The sequence below is a fragment of the Eptesicus fuscus genome, chromosome 7 (assembly GCF_027574615.1).
Source record: "Eptesicus fuscus isolate TK198812 chromosome 7, DD_ASM_mEF_20220401, whole genome shotgun sequence".
In the NCBI taxonomy this organism is placed as follows: Eukaryota; Metazoa; Chordata; class Mammalia; order Chiroptera; family Vespertilionidae; genus Eptesicus; species Eptesicus fuscus.
Window position 1 is genome coordinate 12,498,317 of NC_072479.1, and position 23,426 is coordinate 12,521,742.

A 23,426-nucleotide genomic window follows, 5' to 3' on the forward strand; every position below is an offset into this window, starting at 1 on the left:
CTACCTAATGCTCCCAACTGCCTTCCTCTGCCGGCCTGGTTGCCCCCAACTGCCCCCCCTGCAGGCCTGGTCATCCCCAACTGCCCTCCCCTGCCAGCCAGTTCGCCCCAACTGCCCTCCCCTGCCGGCCTGATCTCGCCCCCAACTGCCTCTGCTTGCCTGATCACCCCTAACTGCCCTGGCCTGCCAGCCTGGTTGCCCCCAACTGCCTTCTCCTGCTGGCCTGGTTGCCCCCAACTGCCCTCCCCTGCCGGCCTGGTTGCCCTCTACTGCCCTCCCCCGCCGGCCTGGTTGCCCCCTACTGCCCTGCCCTGCCAGCCGGGTTTCCCCCAACTGCCCTCTCCTGCTGGCCTGGTCGCCCCCAACTGCCCTCCCCTGCCGGCCTGGTTGCCCCCTACTGCCCTCCCCTGCTGAACTGATCTCACCCCCAAATGCCCTCCCCTGCCAGTCTGATCTCGCCCCTAACTGCCTCTGCCTCGGCTCCCACCACCATGGCTCTGTCCAGAAGGAAGTCGGATGTCTGGAAGATGGCCGTTCGACCCAGTCTAATTAGCATATTACCCTTTTATTAGTATAGATTTAGTATAGGCTTTCTTCATCAGCATGTAAATACTTATGGCCAAGGGACTCTTGTTCCGTTTCTTTACTTCTACCTACTCTAATTCCTGTCAACATGACACACAATAAATGACTGTTAGTTAAAATTCTTATGGTATAGAATTTGTTAAATGAGTAAAATTATTTAAATTAAAGCCAGAAAAAAACACATTTGGACCCACAGTTTTACAATATTAAAAACTAAAGTAAAATCTCATGGGAGTATTTAATTGTATGAACAGTTATAGTAATGGATTAACATGAAGAATATTTTCCTTAGAAATCAAAATGAGATTCTAGTACCATATGGAAACCTATGCTCCCAAAAGAAAAAGGCATATATGTTTATATAAATAGACAGATACTATGAAAATCAAATAACATGATCTCATTTTAAGGTCACATAAGTAACATCATTAAAATAGAAATATTAATTTTATATGAACTAACATGCGACTTTTATTATACTAGATGAAATAATAAGAACTAAACCCTTAACTATTTAGTGATTTTTATTGGAAAAATATATATTTATATAGATAACAGAGATTGATTTAATACCAATAAAATAAATTTATATAGAAATGTTCGTTAGATTTACATGACACCTCTACATAATGAATATATTCTTCTACATATAGTTGATATGAAAATATTTACTAACTTTCAATTAATGTGTATATATGACAATCACAATTCAGAGACCTACATAATTGACCTTCTAAGTCAGTTGGTAATAATGATGATAAAAAGAGCTCCACTTACTGCTATTTCTCTACATGCTGACATAGAGATTCCGGTTCCTTCTATTTGTTTTAAAGCATAGTCTTTATCATCTTTCCTGCAAAAACAAAGTTATTTTAATATGCAGATAAATGTAAATTTGTATGCATTTTAATAAAATAAAAAATAAATAAAAATTACAGTTATACATTTAATACCTCTCACATATATTTGGAGTGTAATATAAGAGAAATGTTTTTAGACAATCTAGTCCAATCCCATTATTTGAAGAGGGAAGTTAGATTCAAAGGAACATAAAGATTTGTCCACAGAAGACAATGGAGTTTCTGACTTCCAATAATAGGTTTTTTTCTGCTCTTATTTATGTATACACTTCCTTTCTATGTACAATACACACACATAAAAGAAAACTTGCTTTCTAAAACCATACCCATTCACATATTAGTAGGTTAAAAAAACAAATGCATCACTAAAGTACAAAATGGTTATAATTTAAAGCATGGTGGTACCCACACATCCTCAATTACCTTCAAAGAGATTCACTCAATATGTGTTTATTAAGCAGCTGCTATATATTCAGAACTGTAGGTACCAGGGTTACAATGGAATTTCCTCTTTTAAGCTTTCTGTATCTACTAGACTAGATAGGTAAATAACTAATCTGCCACAATAAAAAATAATAAATACTATGACAGGGCAAGTACAAACCACAGAGCGTATGTGTGTCAGTTACGAGGGGAAACAGCGTGAAGGCCTATGAGGTGAGAGAAAAGCATTTGGGAAAAAAGCAGATATACTAAACAACGGGAGATGAGAGTGGGATATAATTAGGAAGCAGAACATAAAAGTCATTTTACTCTACCAACAACAGAAAGCACTCCACTGAAGATTTTTAACCGGAGAATATTAATTATATTTTATTTGGGGGAAATCTTTAACTGTCTTTTGAATGCCTAGGGGGAGTAAATAGGAACAGGAGGCAGAGAAACCAGTTAAAAGAAAGAGTATTAAACTTTCTCCGGTGAGAGATGATGGTGGCTACTATAGTATGGTGTTTGCTATAGAGAGGAAACAAGCAGGCCCAACGTGAAGTAAAACCAATAGCATTTGGTCATTGAATATTAGAAATAAGGAATATGGAGGAATCAGATCATTTCTGCCTCTGGCAACAGGTCATTGACAACATCATGGACTGGAGTAAAAAATATAGCAGGAGGAAAAGATTTCAGGAAACAGGACGATGACTGTTCCATTTTGGGTAGGTTGAGTTAGGGTACCTGTGAGACACCTAAATGAGGATGGCAAGCTAAATAAACACATCTAAAGCTCAAAAAATAAAGTTTCTGTAATCAGCATATACATAGTAATATAAGACATGAGCGTAGATGAGACCAACGGAGAAGAAACAGCAAGAAAAACATTTTCAAAAAGAGCACAAATAGTACTAAAAGTTGCCGAGAGGTCTAGTAAAAGGTGGACTAAGAAGAATATGCTGGGGGAAAAATAAACAGTCTGCTGAATTTAGAAATGATGAAGTCACTACTGGATAGTGGACGAGACTAAAATAGTTGCAGTGATATAGTAGCAGAGTCTATATAGCAGAAGACTAAGGAATGAATAGGGCATAAGTAAATTGAAACAATAAATGTAGATAATTCTCTGAAGGGGAGAAAATAAGGCGGCAGCTAGAGTAATACACAAGGTTAAAGAGTTATTTGTTTTTTTAAGATGGAAGAAACTTGAGTATGTTAAGTACTGACAGGAAGAAACCAGAGAAAATAAGCTGCTGATACAGGAGACAGAGAAAAAGACTAAGAGAACAAAGACTGAAACACTGAAGAGATATTAGTGTCTAGAAAGAGAAATACTTCTTCCACTGTAATGGGAAGATGATAGAGAAAAGGATAAATACAGATGCAAAGAAGTTGGTTCAGAGGCAAAAAAAACTGGAGGAGTTCTCATTGTGACGGTTTTTGTACTTTTTTGATGTTAGAAATGAGGTCATATAATAAAAGAAGGGCAGAGATGGTAGAGCTGGAGACCTGAATAGAGTGAAGGTTTCAATGAACAAATGAATAACTCCTTATAAAATCTGTTCATTTAAGTTCATTTAATACTTTATTTTAAATAATTATTAAAACCTACATAGTTTTATCTTTGTTTTAAAAACATATTTTACACCCAAACCTTAGTTGAGAAAGCAAATACCAATTACAAAGATTTGTTTTATTACAATCAGCTTTTTCATATACTTTTTAGTAAAGCACCACAGGCTCTCATATTAAAAATACAATAAGAATATCTGTATTTGATGTTCACTAAGTCTGAATGAGTTCTGGAAGACTTAAAGAAGTTAAAGAGGGTGACAAAAATAAAATGAAGGGACTAAGAAGTAGAAATTAGTAGTTACAAAACAGTCATAAAGATGTAGAGTACAGCATAGGGAATTTACTAGTAGTCAATAATATTATAACTACGTATGGTGCCAGGTGGATACTGGAAATATCGAGGGGAACACTGTGTAAAGTACATGATTATCTAACCACTATGTAGTACACCTGAAACTAATATAAAATATTGATTGTAAATTATAATTGAAAAGTAAAATTTAAATTAAAAGTTACTAAAGTAAATGTTATAGTAGTAGGACTTTATGTCTTTTTTGGCACATGATAATACTATTTTTATCTATCTATCTATCTATCATCTATCTATCTATCTATCTATCTATCTATCTATCTATCTATTAGAGGCCTGGTGCATAAATTCATGCACATTGAAAAGAAATTAATTAGAAGAAATATTTTAATATCGCTATTCGCCCTTTCTCTATAACAGAAGTGTCAACCAAATTCACGATTGACAATGACAGATGGAAACACATGCATGCGACTGTCGCCAGCAAGAGCTTTATATATATACTAGAAGCCCGGTGCACGAATTCATGCACGAGCGGGGGGGTGTCCCTCAGCCCAGCCTGCACCCTCTCCAATCTGGGACCCCTGGAGGGATGTCTGGCTGCCCGTTTAGGATCCCGGTAGGATCGGGCCTAAATGGGCAGTCAGACATCCTCACAATCCAGGACTGCTGGCTCCCAACTGCTCGTCTGCCTGCCTTCCTGATTGCCCCTAACCGCTTCTGCCTGCCAGCCTGATCACCCCCTAACCACTCCCCTGCCAGCCTGATTGATGCCTAACTGCTCCCCTGCTAGCCTGGTCACCCCTAACTGCCCTCCCCTGCAGGCTTGATTGCCCCCAACTGCCCTCCCTTGCAGGCCTGGTCACCCCTAACTGCCCTCCCCTGCAGGCTTGATTGCCCCCAACTGCCCTCCCTTGCAGGCCTGGCCCCTCCCAACTGCCCTCCCTTGCAGGCCTGGCCCCTCCCAACTGCCCTCCCCTGCTGGCCATCTTGTGGCAGCCATCTTGTGTCCACATGGGAGCAGCCATCTTGTGTGTTGGAGTGACAGTTAATTTACATATTACTCTTTTATTAGATAGTATAAACTTGCTTAATTAGACCTGCTTTCTGATTTAGCTAAACTTTTTCCAGCCCAGTGAAGCACCCCAACTTCTCTTTCAGTTAATTGTCAGCAACACAGCAGTAAATATCAACACGAAGTAGGGATTGTAGATCACGCAGTGAGAACAAAGGGTAAAATATTTAACTGCAGCAGTGTTTGACTATATTCTGCACAGTGAGAAAACCTGAAGTCATTTTCAAGGTACACAATTTCTTACTTCTTTTCAGTTGGGCCATGTTTCTAAGCTTTCTAAATCTCTGTTTTCCAGGTAATGAAAAGAAAATAGGGTTTTACCGAGTCTCCTATATATCTACTCCAGGACTTCAATGAGGATCAAATGAGATGAGGCATGGGAAAATGCTTCAGTTATTTGGTTAAAGTGTAAAATGTTTGCACCTGGCTATAAAGCAAGTCATGATCCTGAGCTGAAGAAACTGCAAGGAGGCTAGTGGTCACTAGAAAGAGAAAGCCGGACGTTGCTACATGATGTCATTACCCGGAGCCCACAGCCACTGTTTCTGAGCTGGGCTGGGCTGTGGGCCACATTTTGTGCCATGGGGTCTCAGCAGCATCGGCTGCAATTTGGTGGGCTTTCGTTCCAGAGTGGTGGCGGGGCCTGTGTCCCACTTGGGGGAAGCCAAGTGTTGCTTTGTGGGTGCCAGGTGCGCGGCGCCGTTTCTCTATAAATGGCCAGTGCTCGTCACGGCAGCTCCTGCGTTGAGTGTCTGCCTCCTGATGGTCGGTGCGCATCATAGCAACTGGTCAGACAGTCGGACACTTAGCATATTAGCCTTTTATATATGTAGATATTTTTTTTAATTCTCGACCAAGGACATTCTTAGAGCGAGGATGGGAGAGAGAAAGAAACATCTATTGGTTGTCTTCACTACACTCCCTGACTGGGGATCGAACCTGCAACCCACGTATGAGCCCTGACACAAAATAAAATCAAGCAACCTTTGGGTGCACAGGATGATGCTCAACCAACTGAGCCACTCCAGTGAGGCAATATACTTTTTTTTTTAACTTTATTTACTTACCCATTACTATTTATCCACCTCCACCAAGCAATAATTTCTTTAATCATTTTTTATTTTTCAATTACAGTTAACATAATTATATTACTTTCAGGTGTACAACCCAGTGATTAGACATTAGATAATTTACTAAGTGATCATCCCGGTAAATTTCGCACCCATCCAACACCATACATAGTTATTAGAATACTACTGACTATATTCCCTATGCTGTACTTTACATGCCCATAACTGTTCTGTAAAATCAATTTGTACTTCTTAATCCCTTCACCTTTTTCACCCTTCCATCTGGCAACCATCAAAAGATTCTCTGTATCTATGAGTATGTTTCTGTTCTGCTTATTTTGATTTTTAGATTCAATTGTTGACAGATATGTACTTACTGCCATTTTATTGTTCCTATTTTTTTTTTATCTTTATTTTTCTTCTTTTTAAAGAAGACCCTTTAACATTTCATACTGATTTGGTGGTGATGCTCTTTATTTGTCCTTTGATTCTAAATGATAGCTTTGCTGGGTAGGGTAATCTGGGTTGTAGGTCCCTGCTTTTCATTACTTTGAATATTTCTTGCCAATCCCTTTTGGCTGGCAAAGTTTCTGCTGAGAAATCAGCTGACAGTTTTATGGGAGTTCCCTTGTAGGTAACGGCTTTTCTCTTGCTGCTTTTAAGATTCTCTCTTTGTCCTTAACTTTTTCATTTTACTTATGATGTCTTGGTTGGGCCTCTCTGTAATTCCTGGACTTGTATGTCTATTTCCTTCACCAAGTTAGTGAACTTTTCTGTCATTTTTTCAAAAAGATTTTAAATTCCTTGCTCTGTTGCTCCTTCCAGCACCCCCAAGATAAAAGAGGTTCCTTATACCACCCTCATCTTTTTTGGATTCTTTTTTCTGTTCTTATTGAGAGTTGTTTTTTGTTTGTTTGTTTGTTTTGCTTCCTTGTATTTCAAATTGCTGATTTCTCTAGGCTTCATTTACTCTACTGATGATTCCCTATTAATATGTACATATATATTTTGTTAATCCTCACCTAAGGATATTTCTTCCATTGATTTTCAGAGACAGTGGGAGAGAAGGGGGGGAGGGGGGGGAAAGGGAGGAGGGAAGAGAGAGAGAAGAGAGAGAGAGAGAGAGAGAGAGAGAGAGAGAGAGAGAGGGAGAGAAACATCAATGTGAGAGAGACACATTGATTGGTTGCCTCCTGCACGTACCCCTACTGGGGCTGGGGATCAAACCTGCAACCCAGGTGCATGACTTTGACCAGGAAATGAACCTGCAGCCTAAGCACTGAGCACACAGGCCAGGGCCCATATAATATATTCTTCATTTCACTTAATGTATTCATTTCTGACTGGTTCTTTTTTGTTTTCTATCTCTGTTTTTGTTTAAGTATCCTCTAAGTTTATCTACTCTTCTCCTAAGTTCATGAAAATCCTTATAACCAGTGTTTTAGACTGCATCTAGCAGACTGCCTTGTCTCCATTTTGTATAGCTCTTTTTCTGAAGTTTTTTTCTGTTAATTAGGACATGTTTCTTTGTCTCCTCATTTTGGTTACCTCCCTGTGTTTGTTTCTACACACTAGGTAGAGCTACTACATTTCCCAGGCTTGGTAAAGTGGCCTTAGTGCCACAGCCTCCCTGACCTCCCAAGCTAGACACTCGAGGTGCATCCCCCATGTGGGCTATACACCCTCCTGTTTTAGTTGAGCCTTGATTGCAGTAGGCACATCAGTGGGATTTAATCCTAGGCCAATAGCTACAAGGACTGGCTGTGATCACCGACCACTGTGGAAGAACAGCTTTGCAGGGCCTACCCCACAAAGCAGGACTTACCTCAGTGGGGCTCTGGTGCCTGCTGAGTCTGCCCCTTAAGTGTGTCACTTATGGAGGTGGTCGGGTGGTCTTGCTTCGACCAATGTAGTGCGAAGCTGTATACTGGGTGCTCTGGCTCTGGGGTCTCCCGGGAGGTGCAGGCCAAGGTCAGCTGCTGCCTATGTTCTGCCCAGGGACACAAAGCATGAGCTACAAAGTGAACTGCAGATGGCCACTACTTGTTTTGGGTTTGGAGGTGCCAGGTGAAGCCAAGATGTGGAACAAAGACAGCTACTGCTAGTGCCAGGTCTGGGGCCACTTAGTGAGAGGTTTAGGACATGCTGAGGACAGATGCTGCTTGTTTGAGAAATTTTAGGGAAATGTGAAGCATGTGCCAAGACAGGCCATCATATGGAAAAGCCACTGGAAACAGCTTGAGTGGGCTGAAATTTTGGGTGTGGCCTTAGGAAATCACCAGGACAGGGAAAACCCTGTGAGTCAGGTTGATGGAGTCTCAAATATGGTGCCTGACTGCTGGTTCTGTGTGTGAGGGGCGGGGGGGAGGGGGGAGACGGGGAGGAAATGGGGGTTCATCAGTGGAACAAAGGCCTCTGCCAGCACTTTAGTTTGGGAGAAAGCTGCCCCACCCCCACCCCAGCTCTCGCCTTGATGCCAGACAATTCAGTTCCTCCCCATATGTCTCTGATGCTTTTCAAGCTGCTGCCCCAGAGCTGGAGCTCACAGGGAGTGAGTCCAAGTAAGTGCATGCACAGGCCCTTTAAGAGGAACTGCCTCGGACTCCAGCAGCCCTCCATCGTCTCCCTCAGTCTCAATCCCTGCTGGATTTTACAGCCAGAAGTTATAGGGGCTTCTCTTCATGGCACTAGAACCCTGGGCTGAGGGGCCTGATGTGGGGCTGGGACCTCTTGCTCCTCAAGGGAACCTCTGCAGCCAAGAACTCCCTCCTGATTTTTATCTGCCACACGTGGGTGCAGGACCAGCCTGTTCCACACATCTTTGCACTAGTGTTGCTGTGGCTTAATTCCCTAATTGTAGGATTTCCATTCAGCCACATTATTGGTGGTTCTGAATGCTGGTTATTCTGTAGTTTAGTTGTAATTTTGATATGGATGTGGAAGGATTCGAGTAGATGTTTAACTACACTGCCATCTCCATTCAAAGTTGTCTTTTATTTTTTAACTACTGCTATACCTCCAATCTCTAAACTGGCATATGGTAGGTACTCAATAAAAAATGTTTAAAAAAAGAAAAGAAATATAAAATGGCTACAGAAGAATGGCTAAAAAATGAATAATGTTTTGGTAAAATAAAATACTGAACACATATCAAACTTACAACCCTACTAAAACAAGATAAAGGGAATTTTTTAAAGACATAAATATGAAAAATGGGCGAGAAGATAACATAAAAATTTAGAAAGTGGACAAACAGTAGTTAATGACTAATAGAATCAAAGAAAATTAAAAAAAAAACCTGACAGTAAAGAATGCTGAAAACAATTAGATTTACACAACAAAGCCCTTCAAAAGCAGAAAAATGAGAGTACAAGATACCTCTAGAACTAGAATTGGCCAGATAAAAGATAAAGTTGTAGAAATATCCTATAAAAGAAAACAATAAAACAAGAGAAATGTAAAAGAAAAAGAAAAAAATTAGAGAATCAGTTCATGAAATCCAATATTCACATACTTACAAGCTCCAGAAAAAAAAAAAAAAAAAGAACAGAGGAAGAAAGAAAATTTATAAAGTAATTCAAGGAAACTTCCCAAACTGAAGGACACGATTTGGAAAGCTGGAAGAGTCCAATGAGTTCCCAACACAAATAGATGAAAAGAGACCCACACAATATTTAGACATTTAAGCAAAGTGCAGACAAAGATTTTACAAGCTTCCAGGGGGGATGATAACACTTGGAGACAATAAATATGACTCAGCTATGAGAAAGAAGAAAATCCTACCTTTTGTGGCAACATGAATGGACCTTGAAAGCATTATGCTAAGTGAGAAAAATCAGATAGAAAGACAAGTATTGTATGATATCACTTATATGTGGAATTTTAACCCTTTGCACTCGCTTGCTTTTTTCTCGATTCCTTTATTCTAATGCTAACCGTGTCGAGTCACACTCGACATCCGAGTGCAAAAGGTTAAAAGGTCAATATTGTGAAAAGAGATTAGAATGGTGGTTACCAGGGGCTGGGGCATGGAAGAACTGGGAAATGTTGTTTAAGGGTATAAACTTGCCTCCAACAGGTAACTAAGTTCTTGACATCTATATATATTTAAAAGCCTAAGCGATCGTCTGACCATTCGACCAGTAGCTATGATGCGCAATGACCACCAGGGGGCAGACGCTCAACGCACAGTCATGGAAACTTGGAACAGACTGATGAATCTCAGAGGGAAGGGGGGACGGGGGAGGGCAGGAAGAGATTAACCAAAGATCTTATATGCATACTAGTGTTCCCGTTGCAGGAAAAATCCTGCAATAGGGTTTCCTACTGCACTCTACCCCGCCCTGCCTCCGCTCCTCCCTTGTCCCCCGGCCCGCCTTCTCCGCCAGCCCGCCCCGCTCTCCTTCCTTCTCCTCCGGCCCCGCCTCCGCTCCGCCCTTCTCCTCCCCCTGGCTTGCTTGCTTCTCCACAGCTTTGCTCCCTTCAGCATCTCTCGCTTCTTTCTATGCTGTCTTGATATGCAAATTAGCCGCCATCTTTGTTGGGTAATTTGCATACTCATCCTGATTGGTCGGTGGGCGTGGCTTGGTTGGTGGGCGTGGCTTGGGCGTAGCGAAGGTGCGGTCAATTTGCATATTTGTCTATTATAAGGTAGGACTAGAGACCTGGGGCATGGATTCGTGCACCAGTGTGGTCCCTCAGCCTGGCCTGTGGGGATCGGGCCAAAACTGGCAGTCCAACATCCCCTGAGGGGTCCTGGATTGCGAGAGGGTGCAGGCCAGGCCAAGGGACCCCACCAGTGCACGAATCCATGCACTGGGTCTCTAGTGTATTTAATAATCCTATCTAATAATAGACAAATATGCAAATTGACCATACCTCCGACACACCACAAGCCACGGCCACCATCCAATCAGCGCGAGTATGCAAATTAACCCAAACCAAGATGGCTACAGCCACAGAGAGCAAGGTTTCCTAGGTAACAGAGGAAGCCAAGTTTTCTGCCAGCCGTTGCAGGCCTAAGCCTCCACTCAAGCTACAAAGTTTCAATTATAGAAGGTAAACAAATTCAAACAAATGGCGGCAGAATGGAGCTTGAGAGAGCAGGCCAGGGTTGCCGCCAGCAACAGGGGAAGCAAAGCTTTCCACACACCCTGGCCGGGCCCACCCGCTTAAGGCAACAAAGTTTCAATTATAACCCCAACACAAATGGCTGCGGGCCTCGGAGGGAGCCCCAGGCTTGGCTCTGCTCCAGGCTACAAAGTTTCAATTGTAGAAGGAAAATAAATTCCAGATACCAGGGCCTCCACTTGGGTTGCCAGGGGGCGTGGCCGGCCTGCAAACCACCACAGGCCCCTCGCTCAGGCCACCCCACGCCCCAAGGGAATCCCCACCCTGATCCGGGATACCCTTCAGGGCAAACCAGCTGGCCCCCACCCCTGTACCAGGCTTCTATACTATCTAATAAAAGAGTACTATGCAGATTGATCATCACTGCAACACACAATATAGCTGCCCCCATGTGGTCAAAGATCCTGCCCCCATGTGGACACAGGATGGCCACCACAAGATGGCCAGCAGGAGAGGGCAGTTGGGAAGCACCCGACCTGCAAGGGAGGGCAGTTGAGAAGGACCAGGCCTGCAAGGGAAGGCAGTTGGAGGAGATCAACCCTGCAGGAGAGGGCAGTTAGGGGTGACCAGGCCGGCAGAGGAAGGAAGTTGGGGGCAAACAGGCTGGCAGCAGAGTGGTTAGGGGGTGATCAGGCTGGCAGGCAGAAGCGGTTAGGGGCAATCAGGAAGGCAGGCAGGCAAGCAGTTGGGAGCCAGCAGTCCTGGATTGTGAGAGGGATGTCCGACTGCCTGTTTAGGACCGATCCCAGGTATCGGGCAGTCGGACATCCCTTGAGGGGTCCCAGATTGGAGAGGGTACAGGCTGGGCTGAGGGACAACCACCCTCCGTGCACGAATTTCGTGCACTGGGCCTCTAGTTACATAATAACTATAGACAGTGATAGTGTATTATAAGCTTTGAAGTTGCTAAAAGACAATATTTTAATTGTTCCCACCATACATACACACAAAAAATAATTATGTGACGTGAGAGAGATGTTAGCCAACACTGTGGTGTTAATCATACTACAATATATACATTTATTAAATCAATACACTGCATACCTTATACCTACACAATGTTATGCCAATTATATCTCAATAAAAATAATTGCAAAGAGAGAAAGGATCAGGAATCAGGATACCTTTGGGCCTCTCAACAGCAGTTATAGAAGCTAGAAGTTCTAGACTAGCTCTGCAATACAATCATGAAGTACTGATTACACTGTCAACAGCTATGGTATGGAGTTTAAGCTCTATGTAAGAGTCTGTTCTGGCTCAGCTGGAGTGGCTTTGTGGTTGAGCATCGACCTATGAACCAGGAGGTCACAGTTCGATTCCCGGTCAGGGCACATGCCCGGGTTGCAGCCTCCTCCCCCTCTAGGGGGCGCGCGGGAGGCAGCCAGTCAATGATTCTCTCTCATCATTGATGTTTCTGTCTTGCTCTTCCTTCCTATCTGAAATCAACTTTAATCTATATAAACAGACTGTTCTGGAGGATTACATCGTCAGCTGCAATGATAGGAAAATGTTATAGAATAGTCAGCCAGATCAAGGAGCTTGCACCAGAATGAAAATCTGTGTACTGCTTCCTTCATGGAAAAAGTCATTCTTTAGGGGAAAAAAACAAACAAAAAACAGCTGAACTAATCACTGAGCTTCATTATGTAATAAAAACTGTGAATTACATAAAGGCTAATGTGTGAAATTTACATTTAATTATCTTTATTGTGTGATAATTTAGAAACATCATAAGCAACTGTTAATGTGTGCTGAGTTACGATAGTTATTGAGGGGAAAGGTCTGTAAGAATGCTGGATTACAGAATGAAATCTCAGTGATTATGCAAGATAATAAACCAGTTTGGCCCCAACACTATAGAGATGTGAGCTGAACAGCCTGATTTGTTTTAGTGTGATACTTTTGGTATTTTTAATAATCTTAGTATCTCCAACTAGGAAAAAAAAATGCTTTTAAATATAATATATTATTGGATCTTAGTGATATTTTAAATCATTTTTCATAAAATTTATTTATTTTAAAAGATTAAAAGTTCTAATAATTACTGTTCTTATTGCTGTACTTTCAAATATTGCCTGGAATTAATTCTTACCTTTGGATACCATGACTAAGGTTCATCATTTAAAATTCTTCTTGATTTTGCCTTTTGCGAATTAGGTCCCAAAATCAAAATAACAAAACTGACAAGAAGTCTTTAACAACTAAAATATCTTTTGATTTCCTATTATGAAAACTCTGTTTTCTCCAAATTCACTTATATGATAAATGACAAAGGTTATCTTTAGAGTAGTTAAATGCAAATCCTATATAATAATAGACAAATATGCAAATTGACCGCACCTCCAACACACCCAGAAGCCACGCCCACAAGCCACGCCCACCACCCAATCAGAGCGAGTATGCAAATTAACCCAAACCAAGATGGCTACAGCCACAGAGAGCAAGGTTCCCTAGGTAACAGAGGAAGCCAAGCTTTCTGCCAGCCGTTGCAGGCCTAAGCCTCCACTCAAGTTACAAAGTTTCAATTACAGAAGGTAAACAAATTCAAACAAATGGCAGCAGAATGGAGCTTGAGAGAGCAGGCCAGGGTTGCCGCCGGCAACAGGGGAAGCAAAGCTTTCTGCACACCCTGGCCGGGCCCACCCGCTTAAAGCAACAAAGTTTCAATTATAACCCCAACACAAATGGATTCGGGCCTCAGAGGGAGCCCCAGGCTTGGCTCTGCTCCAGGCTACAAAGTTTCAGTTGTAGAAGGAAAATAAATTCCAGATACCAGGGTCTCCACTTGCGTCCCAGGGGGTGTGGCCCACCTGCAAACCACCACAGGCCCCTCACTCAGGCCGCCCCATGCTCCAAGGGAACCCCACCCTGATCAGGGACACCCTTCAGGGCAAACCAGCAGGCCCCCACCCCTGTACCAGGCCTCTATCCTATCTAATAAAAGAGAACTATGCAGATTGATCATCACTGCAACACACAATATAGCTGCCCCCATGTGGTCAAAGATCCTGCCCCCATGTGGACACAAGATGGCCACCACAAGATGGCCAGCAGGAGAGGGCAGTTGGGAGGCACCCGGCCTGCAAGGGAGGGCAGTTGGGAGGCACCCTGCCTGCAAGGGAGGGCAGTTGAGAGGGATCAGGCCTGCAAGGAAGGGCAGTTGGAGGTGATCAACCCTGCAGGAGAGGGCAGTTAGGGGTGACCAGGCCAGCAGAGGAGGGAAGTTGGGGGCAAACAGGCTGGCATGGGAGTGATTAAGGGGTGATCAGGCTGGCAGGCAGAAGCAGTTAGGGGCAATCAGGAAGTCAGGCAGGCAAGCAGTTGGGAGCCAGCAGTCCTGGATTATGAGAGGGATGTCCGACTGCCCATTTAGGCCCGATCCCAACGGGCAGTCGGACATCCTTTGAGGGGTCCGAGATTGGAGAGGGTACAGGCTGGGCTGAGGGACAACCCCCCCTCCGTGCACGAATTTCGTGCACCGGGCCTCTAGTAAAATATATTCATGTATATATGTTCAGTGGTTGTACACTTTAAGAAGAGGTAGACTCATGTTCATATACAAAAACTGATACAATAACTATTTCAAACTGATTTTTGGTTCTAGGTATTAATATTCCTATCAATCAGGGACAGTCATAGTACAGTTGATGGGAGAAATTAAAGGGCCATACAGGTTTGTTCAAGTCCTCACTGTTCACACTATGTTCTAACTCCCTGGGTAATCACTGACTGAATCCTTATAAAGTAATTATGCGCTATACATCAATAGAGGAGCCATTCTCTTCTATTCTAATAATTACGGTTAACACAGTAATATTCCAGAGCTGTTCAATCTTCTCACTGATAGAATTATCTTCCCTTGCTAGAAAATCAGCTCTACAAGCTCCTAGATTAGGTAACTGGCTATTTTTGAAGCATTGTTAGGAAAAGACTGCACTTGAACCCCCATGGAAATGACCTTGCCATATTCTGTTAAGAACTAAAACAGCAGTGAAACACCTTGTATCCATAGCACTAAATTACAGTGACACAACACTGTAACTGTTGTGTCACTGTAATTGACACACAATCATTAAATTACTGGAAGACTGTTCCAGCCAGAGACCTCAAACTGAGGATTCCTAGAAATTCTCCAGAAGATAATGTAAGAGAATGACACAACTTCTCCCCAAGACCATCAAATCAAGCAGCACGATCAAGTTTCCATCAAGGACCCAGGGAACAAGATCTAAATAGCCAGAACCAAAGATTATCATGCTTTAATCTACATGTTCTTATTCTTTATTCCAAAACTCTTCTCTTCCTTCGCTGCTGGTTTAAATTTCTGAATTATTAACAGACACTTGTTATCTCTAACAATGATACACATAATATTGCTCTTTGTTTCCCCTAGTCACTCCCTGTATGAGTCCACTACCTGGCTACAATTTGATCATGATTTCACTAAAATATGTTGAGATTGTTAAGATTATAGCCACTTTCTTTTTAGGTACAACTCAGCTCACTCTAGTTTCTGGGCAATTACACTCAACTTCTAAGCAACTCTATAGAAAATAGTAAACAAGACAGACAGCCCCTTTAATGTCAAACCTAAGAAATTTTCTGTCTACTCCAAAACCTTGGCTCTTGGCTTTAGAAGTAGATTAAAACTCTGTTAATAATCTTGCTCCATTTGTCAGTGTTATAGTGTTCAAATGTGATTTCTAGAGTCTTAAATGGACACAGCCACGTTTGCTTCTGATGATTCAATAACTAACTTTACAACAACAAAAAGTATGCATAAAGAACTAACTTTAGTCCAACAATAGATGGGGTTCTCTGAATAGTCTTCTGGTCAATGGAATTCTGGCAACGGAGATCTGGATTTCACAGAACAATGGTCCTAAATGGCTGAAACCAGCCAAAAAGAGGGACTGAGAAGGTGAAAATAACCCCACTGACAATTAGATTGTGATATCTCCAACAGATGAATGGCAAGCCAAGAGTAAGGAAACTAGAAAATAAAGTTTTGCTCAACTTTATAGTCCGTTTTTGAGTGAGTACTACATTCTTACCAAGAAGTCCCAGCTCTGCTTCACTCCTACTCTTGAACAGAATGCTGACATACCCAACTACCAAATTGATTGCACTTATGAACGGTAGTATCCAATCCTGGACTACATTCCTAGCATTTCCTTAGAATCATTCAGCCCAAGCCAAAACCCTTGCCCACTTCCTCTTATTAAAGACACCTCACAGTGCCTAGATAGGTGTGTTCTCCCTTACTACAGCAGGCTAATAAACTTTGACTACTAGTAGCCCTGCGCACGAATCTGTGTGCCAGTAGGTTGCTGCCACCCTCCTGTAGCTCTCCGCCCACCGCCCCGCCATCCAGTAGCTCCCCGGTCCCCTCCCTCATAGCTTGCTGCCCTGCCGCCTCCTGTAGCTCTCCGCCTCCTGCTTGCTTGCTGCCCTGCCCAGTCCTGCAGCTCTCCGCTGCCCACTTGTAGTTCACTGCCCCACCCTCCTGCAGATCTGTGATCAGGTTGTTATGCAGTTGATCATTATGCCTCAGGGCGTAACAGATAATTAGCATATTCCTCTCCTATTATATAGGATAGGTGCATTCCCGGTGGCCTTTATCATTCATTATGCCCAATTATCTTACATGAAATTACAATGCATTAAAGCACACTGAAACATTTCATTTAAATCGGGTAAATTCTGATAACAGAGCACATTCTAGCTAGCCATGCTATATTTTACTAAAAAAAAAATTGTCCTAATAATATGTTCTACTCTTTTGATCATCCTGACATAAAACCCACTAGTTAACTTTTTGTTTAATGGCATAAGCTTAGTTAACAGATTTTTAGAACTACTAAATTTAGAGTTAGTAGTTCTAACAATCTCTTAAATGATTTCTTGGCAATTTGGGGAAAGTTTATGATATAAAGCAAAATCTAGCCACAAAGGTTTTTCTACTTTAAGAAAATTAATATATTTCACTCTTGCATTCTATTTTTATTGTTTCCAGTATCTCTTAAGACTAATATTTAATATCACTTAATGGTTCTCATTTAAACTGACAAGGATAGCCTTCATGCATTGTTATTAAGAGTATAAATGGGTTCAACTATTTTATGTTTATTTTTTTTAATATATTCTAATTGATTTCAGAGAGGAAGAGACAGGGAGAGATAGAAACATCAATAATAAGATAGAATCACTGATCGGCTGCCTCCTGCACGCCCCACACTGGGGATATAACCCGCACCCCAGTCATGTGCCCTAATCTGGAATCGAACCATGACCTCCTGGTTCATAGGACGATGCTCAACCACTGAGCCATGCCAGGCAGGCAAGTTCAACTATTTTAGAAAACAATCTGAAATAGTGACATTAAATATGTGTATTTCCTACACCTGCAGTTTCTTTCCTGATTATAAACCATGGAAAAGTTTTCATATAGCTACAAAAAGTGACATATTTGTGGAAGCAAATAGATGAGGAATATTATGTGTGCATCACTGAGAATAGATAAGTAACATGTGGTATATGCATAAATTAAGAGTATGTGGTCAAAAGCAATGAACTGGGTCTATATCAGTGGTTCCCAACCTTTTTTTGGCCTTGCCCCACCTCCAAGAATCTCTAAAATCCTGATGCCACCCCTGTGACATATAGTTCTTACTAAAGGCCCGGTGCACGAAATTCGTGCACGGAGGGGGGTTGTCCCTCAGCCCAGCCTGCACCCTCTCCAATCTGGGATCCCTCTCACAATCCAGGACTGCTGGCTCCCAACTGCTTGCCTGCCTGCCTTCCTGATTGCCCCTAACCGCTTCTGAATCACCCCCTAACCACTCTGCTGCCAGCCTGTTTGCCCCCAACTTCCCTCCTCTGCCGGCCTGGTCACTCCTAACTGCCCTCTCCTGCAGGGTTGATCACCTCCAACTGCCCTCCCTTGCAGGCCTGGTCCCTCTCAACTGCCCTCCCTTGCAGGCCTGGTCCTTCTCAACTGCCCTCCCTTGCAGGCCGGGTGCCTTCAAACTGCCCTCTCCTGCTGGCCATCTGTGGTGGCCACCTTGTGTCCACATGGGGGCAGGATCTCTGACCACATGGGGGCAGCTATATTGTGTGTTGCACATTACTCTTTTATTAGATAGGATAGTAATCTGCACATTACTCTTTTATTAGATAGGATAGAGGCCTGGTACAGGGGTGGGGGGCCAGCTGGTTTGCCCTGAAGGGTGTCACGGATCAGGTGGGGGTTTCCTTGGGGCGTGGGGTGGCCTGAGCGAGGGGCCTGTGGTGGTTTGCAGGCCAGCCACGCCCCCTGACAACCCAAGCAGAGGCCTTGGTATCTGGAATTTGTTTTCCTTCTACAATTGAAACTTTGTAGCCTGGAGCAGAGCCAAGCCTGGGGCTCCCTCCCATGCCGGCAGCCATTTGTGTTGGGGTTATAATTGAAACTTTGTTGCCTTAAGCAGGTGGGCCCGGCCAGGGTGTGCAGAAAGCTTTGCTTCCCCTGTTGCCGGCGGCAACCCAGGCCTGCTCTCTCAAGCTCCATTCTGCCGCCATTTGTTTGAATTTGTTTACCTTCTATAATTGAAACTTTGTAGCTTGAGTGGAGGCTTAGGCCTGGCAAGGGCAGGCGGAAAGCTTGGCTTCCTCTGTTACCTAGGAAACCTTGCTCTCTGTGGCTGTAGCCATCTTGGTTTGGGTTAATTTGCATACTTGCTCTGATTGGATGGTGGGCATGGCTTGTGGGGGTGTCAGAGGTATGGTCAATTTGCATATTTGTCTATTATTAGATAGGATTATTCAAAAAGTTAACTCCTATTCATGTATAGGAAACCTAGAAGGCTTGTTGGTCTAAACAAGCTCCTAAAGAACATGGCATCCATGAAAGAGAAAAAGAAAAGAACGAAAGGACAACTGAAGTACTGAGGAAGAAATAACTAAGAAATTGTTTAAAAAATAATAATATGAAGTGGTATGAAAAAATAGCAAATAAAGTTTCAAAAAATATAATAGACAACTGAAATGCATAAATATGTCACAATATACACTGAGTGGCCAGATTATTATGATCTCTGAACGCATAATAATCTGGGCACACAGTGTATATATTAGAGGCCTGGTGCATGAATTCGTGCATGGGTGGGGTCCGGCCAGGCTGGCCAGGGGGAGGGGACATGGGCGGCTGGCCGGCCTGCCTACTGGTCAAACTCCTGCTCGACGGGACAATCTGCATATTAGCCTTTTATTATATAGGATATACACTGAGTGGCCAGATTATTATGCGTATAGAGATCATAATAATCTGGCCACTCAGTGTATATTTATATACTGTATATGAGGCCCCTAGAACCATAAGAAATACAAAAAATTCACTGTTAATAACTCATTCTCGAATTATGCCCCCTAAAAATCAAACTGCCCCCTGTGGGGCTTGTGCCCACGATGGGAACCACTGGTCTATATATAGTTAAAAAGAAAGAGAAAATTTTAAAAAAGAGTAAGATTTATACCACATAGAGGCCTAGTGCACAAAATTTGTGCACGGGGGGGGTTGGGGGGGACGACGACGCAGGGTCCCTCAGCCCGCCTGCACCCTCGGGGGATGTCCAATTGCTGGTTTAGGCCCGATCCCTGGAATTCGGCCTAAACTGGCAGTCAGACATCCCTCTCACAATCTGGGATCTGCATGCATCAGCGACCATACTTTTCATACAGGTGAAAGGCATCTTGCTGTTATATGGGCAGCTGCATTTTTTTGCCCTGATTATAAAAAATAGTACATAACATGATTCTTCTGAGGCAGTAGAACCATTTCCCCCATCTTATGGGTGGAAAAACTGAAGTAGAGAGAAGTTAAGTGATTGGCTTTGTCACAGTTATAAGTGTCAGAAACAGGCTGACCACAAAATGTGCAAGCCAGAGTCCATGCATGTCATTGCAGCATCATCCAGGTTTTAATTTTTAAATCTAAGAGACTGATCCCAATATATAGTGTAGGGTCCCTAGGCCTGACAGGCGATCAGGGGTGATTTGAGGGGCGACCATTGGGTGGGGCGATCAGGAGGACCCTACTGGCACCCGACATGGCTGGTGGCCAGGCGCCACCCGCTGGCCAGCCCAGCCCCCCAATGGCTGCTGCCAGGCAGCTCCTGCATTGAGCATCCGCCCCCTGGTGGTGAGTGTCATAGCTACCGGTTGTTCTGCCGGTAGTTCCGCCGTTCGATCGATTTGCATATTAGGGTTTTATTATATAGGACTTTACAATAAACAATGTTGTAAACAGATGTGCTGTCATCCAGGCTTTGTTATTCCATTTCTAGAGCACAGGCAGAGTAGATTTACCAAAATTCTTAAGAACCCTATGATTTTCGAAATGGCAAATGAGTAGCATAGACTTCAACTTAAAGTCACCAGCTGCAATAGCTCCTACCTACAGAATCAGCCTATCCTTTGATGCTTTGAAGTCAGACACTGACTTCTTCTCTCTAGCTATGAAAGTCCTACCGGCACCTTCTTCCACATAAGACTGTTTTGTCTACATTGAAAATCTATTAGTGTAGCCACCTTCATTAATTATCTTAGCTAAATCTTCTGGATTACTTGCTGCAGCTTCTACATCAAGACTAGCTGCTTCACCATGCAGTTTTATGTTATGAAGACTTTTCTTAAAACGAACGAACCAACCTCGGTTAGTTTCAACTTTTCTTCTGCAGTTTTCTCGCTTCTCAGCCTTCACAGAATTTAAGACAGGGTTTGGCTTTGGTTTAAAGGAATGTTGTTGCTGGTTTTATCTACCCAGACCACTAAAACTTGTTCCATATCAGCAATAAGACTATTCATTTTCTTATCATTGGTGTGTTTACTGGAATAGAACTTTTAATTTCCTTCAAGAACTTTCCCTTTGCATTTACAACTTGGCTAACTGTTTGGTGATTTCGGCCTATCCTGGCTTTTGAAATGCCTTTCTCATTAAGCTTAATCATTTCTAACTTTTGATTTAAAGTGAAGGACAAGATGCATGACTCTTCCTTTCAATTAAACACTTAAAAGCCATTGTATGGTTATTAATTAGCCTACTTTCAATATTGTTGTGTCTATGGGAACAGGAAGGCCCAAGGAGAGGAAGAGAAATGAAACAGCCAGTTGGTGGAAGAGTCAAAATACAAATAACACTTACCAATTAAGTTCATTTTGTATAAGTGTGGTTCATGGTGCCCCAAAAGAATTATAATAGTAACATCAAAGGTCACTGATTACAGATCACCATAACAAATATAATAACAATAAAAAAGTTTAAAATATTGCGAGAAATACAAAAGTGTGACAGAGGCACAAAAAGAGCAAAAGCTGTTTGGAACAATGGCATTGAAAGATGTGCTCAATGCTGGGTTGCCACAAACCTTGAATCTGTAAAAGAACAAAAAACAAGAAAACCCCACAGGTCCAGTTGGTGTGGCTCAGTGGTTGAGCATCAACCCAAGAACTAGGAGATCACAGTTCGATTCCCAGTCAGGTCACATGACTGAGTTTCAGGCTCAATTCCCAGCAGGGGGCAAGTAGGAGGCAGGCATTCCATGATTCTCTCTCATCATTGATGTTTCTCTCTCTCTCTCTCTTTCTCCCTTCCTCTCTCTGAAATCAATAAAAATATATTTTTAAAAAAACACAAAAGAAAACCACACAGTATCTGCAAAGGGTAATAAAGCAAAGTGCCATAAAAACGAAGTATGCCTGTATTCTATGAACAAAAAGAAGAGGACCAAGAGACCTTAAAACAAAAGACAATCTGAAGTTTCAAGTTTTATTTGTAGCATTCACAGACCTATGATCTTTTAATTATATAAAAATAAAAAACCAGCAACGTGAAAAAATTTAAATTATATATAAAATCTACTATTCAAAACCAAGAGAAAAAAATCACAGCAATGATTTTAGAACTAGACTAATCCCAAAATATAAAGGTATTGGAAAAATTAATTTCTAAACAGCTCAGAAAAATGAGAGATACAAATTTAGATTCTCTATACCAAATTCTTAACATTTCCTACATATTATATAAGCTTTGCTAGTAGTAATAAATTGACCTTTTATACCTATAAAGAACTAAATTCTTCTAAATTAAAGTTGTCACACAAGCCCTGGCCATTGTGTTTAGAGCGTCAGCCAGCGCACCGAAAGGTCGTGGGTTCGATTTTCAGTCAAGGTCACATACCTGGGTTGCAGGTTCAATCCCCTCCTCCAGTCAGAGTGCATGAAGGAGGCAACCAATCAAAGTCTCTCTCAACTTTGATGTTCCTCTTTCTCTCTCTCTTCTCTCTCTCTCTCTCTTTTTCTCCCTCCCTCCCTTCTGCTCTCTCTAAAAATCAATGGGAAAAGTATCTTCTAGTGAGAATTAACAAAAAAAAAGAAAAACTGTCTTACAAAACAATAGGTTGTATTTTGTAAAACGATGTGACATTTCAGCTGCTACAATATTTGTAATTAAACACCTGTAAAACTGTTCCTGAATCAACATCTGGAGAAAAGACAAATTGTGAGAAGACAGTTATAATGAAAAGTAAATGTATTTTTAGGACTATAGAGCAGGTACCACATGTCAAATTTTCCCATATTCCACATCACTGACCAGCTGGTGGCTCTATGGATAATTTTTGTCTTTACTCCTACTATTATAAAGTATCTCAAGATGAAAACATAACATACACCTTATAAACTTGATATCTAAGAACGAGAATGCCTGCATGAAGACCAACTCTATAATTATACATCTACTAGAGGCCCGGTGCATGGGATTGTACACTGGTGGGGGGGTGGCCTGTGGGGATTGGCCCACTGTGGAAGCACTGCTCATCCCAGTCAGCTGAGTGGCTGTGGACCCGCCCTCTGGGCAGCTGCTCCCAATGCAGGAGCAGCCGCTCATCCCGGTCAGCCGAGCAGTGCTCCCAGTGTGGGAGCGCACTGACCCCCAGGGTGCAGCTCGTACATTGAGCGTCTGCCCCCTGTGGTCAGTGCGTGTCTTAGCGACTGGTCGACAGGTCGTTCTGGTCGTTATGCCATTCAGTCACTGAGTTTTTATTATATAGGATTTTGAATTAATAGCAGTGATCTAAATATGAAACAGACCTATAAAAACTACAAACATGAACAGAACCAAGATGGCAGCATAGGTAAATACCTGTACTTGCTGCCTCTCACAAGCACATCAAAATTACAACTAAAAGACAGAACAACTATCATCCAGAACTGCGGGAAAGCTGGCTGAGTGGAAGTTCTACAACCAGAGAGGTAAAGAAGAAAGCGCATTGAGACTGGTAGGAGGTACGGAGGCGTGGAACGGGCTAGCATCTGGGTGCGCTGCTTTTTTAATTGGGAGGGAGATACCAGCTCCC

The 23,426-nt window shown here is 42.5% G+C and overlaps 1 protein-coding gene across 4 annotated transcripts in view; it reads right to left on the reverse strand.

The window, feature by feature from the left end:
* CDK8 (cyclin dependent kinase 8) overlaps nucleotides 1-23,426 on the reverse strand; it is a 166,782-nt gene that overhangs the window by 88,557 nt on the left and 54,799 nt on the right. For all 4 annotated transcript variants that reach the window (XM_028128132.2, XM_008153366.3, XM_008153365.3 and 1 more), the window contains exon 2: nucleotides 1,363-1,438. In XM_028128132.2, coding sequence (XP_027983933.1) covers nucleotides 1,363-1,438 — 76 coding nt within the window. The remainder of the gene's footprint in view (nucleotides 1-1,362; nucleotides 1,439-23,426) is intronic.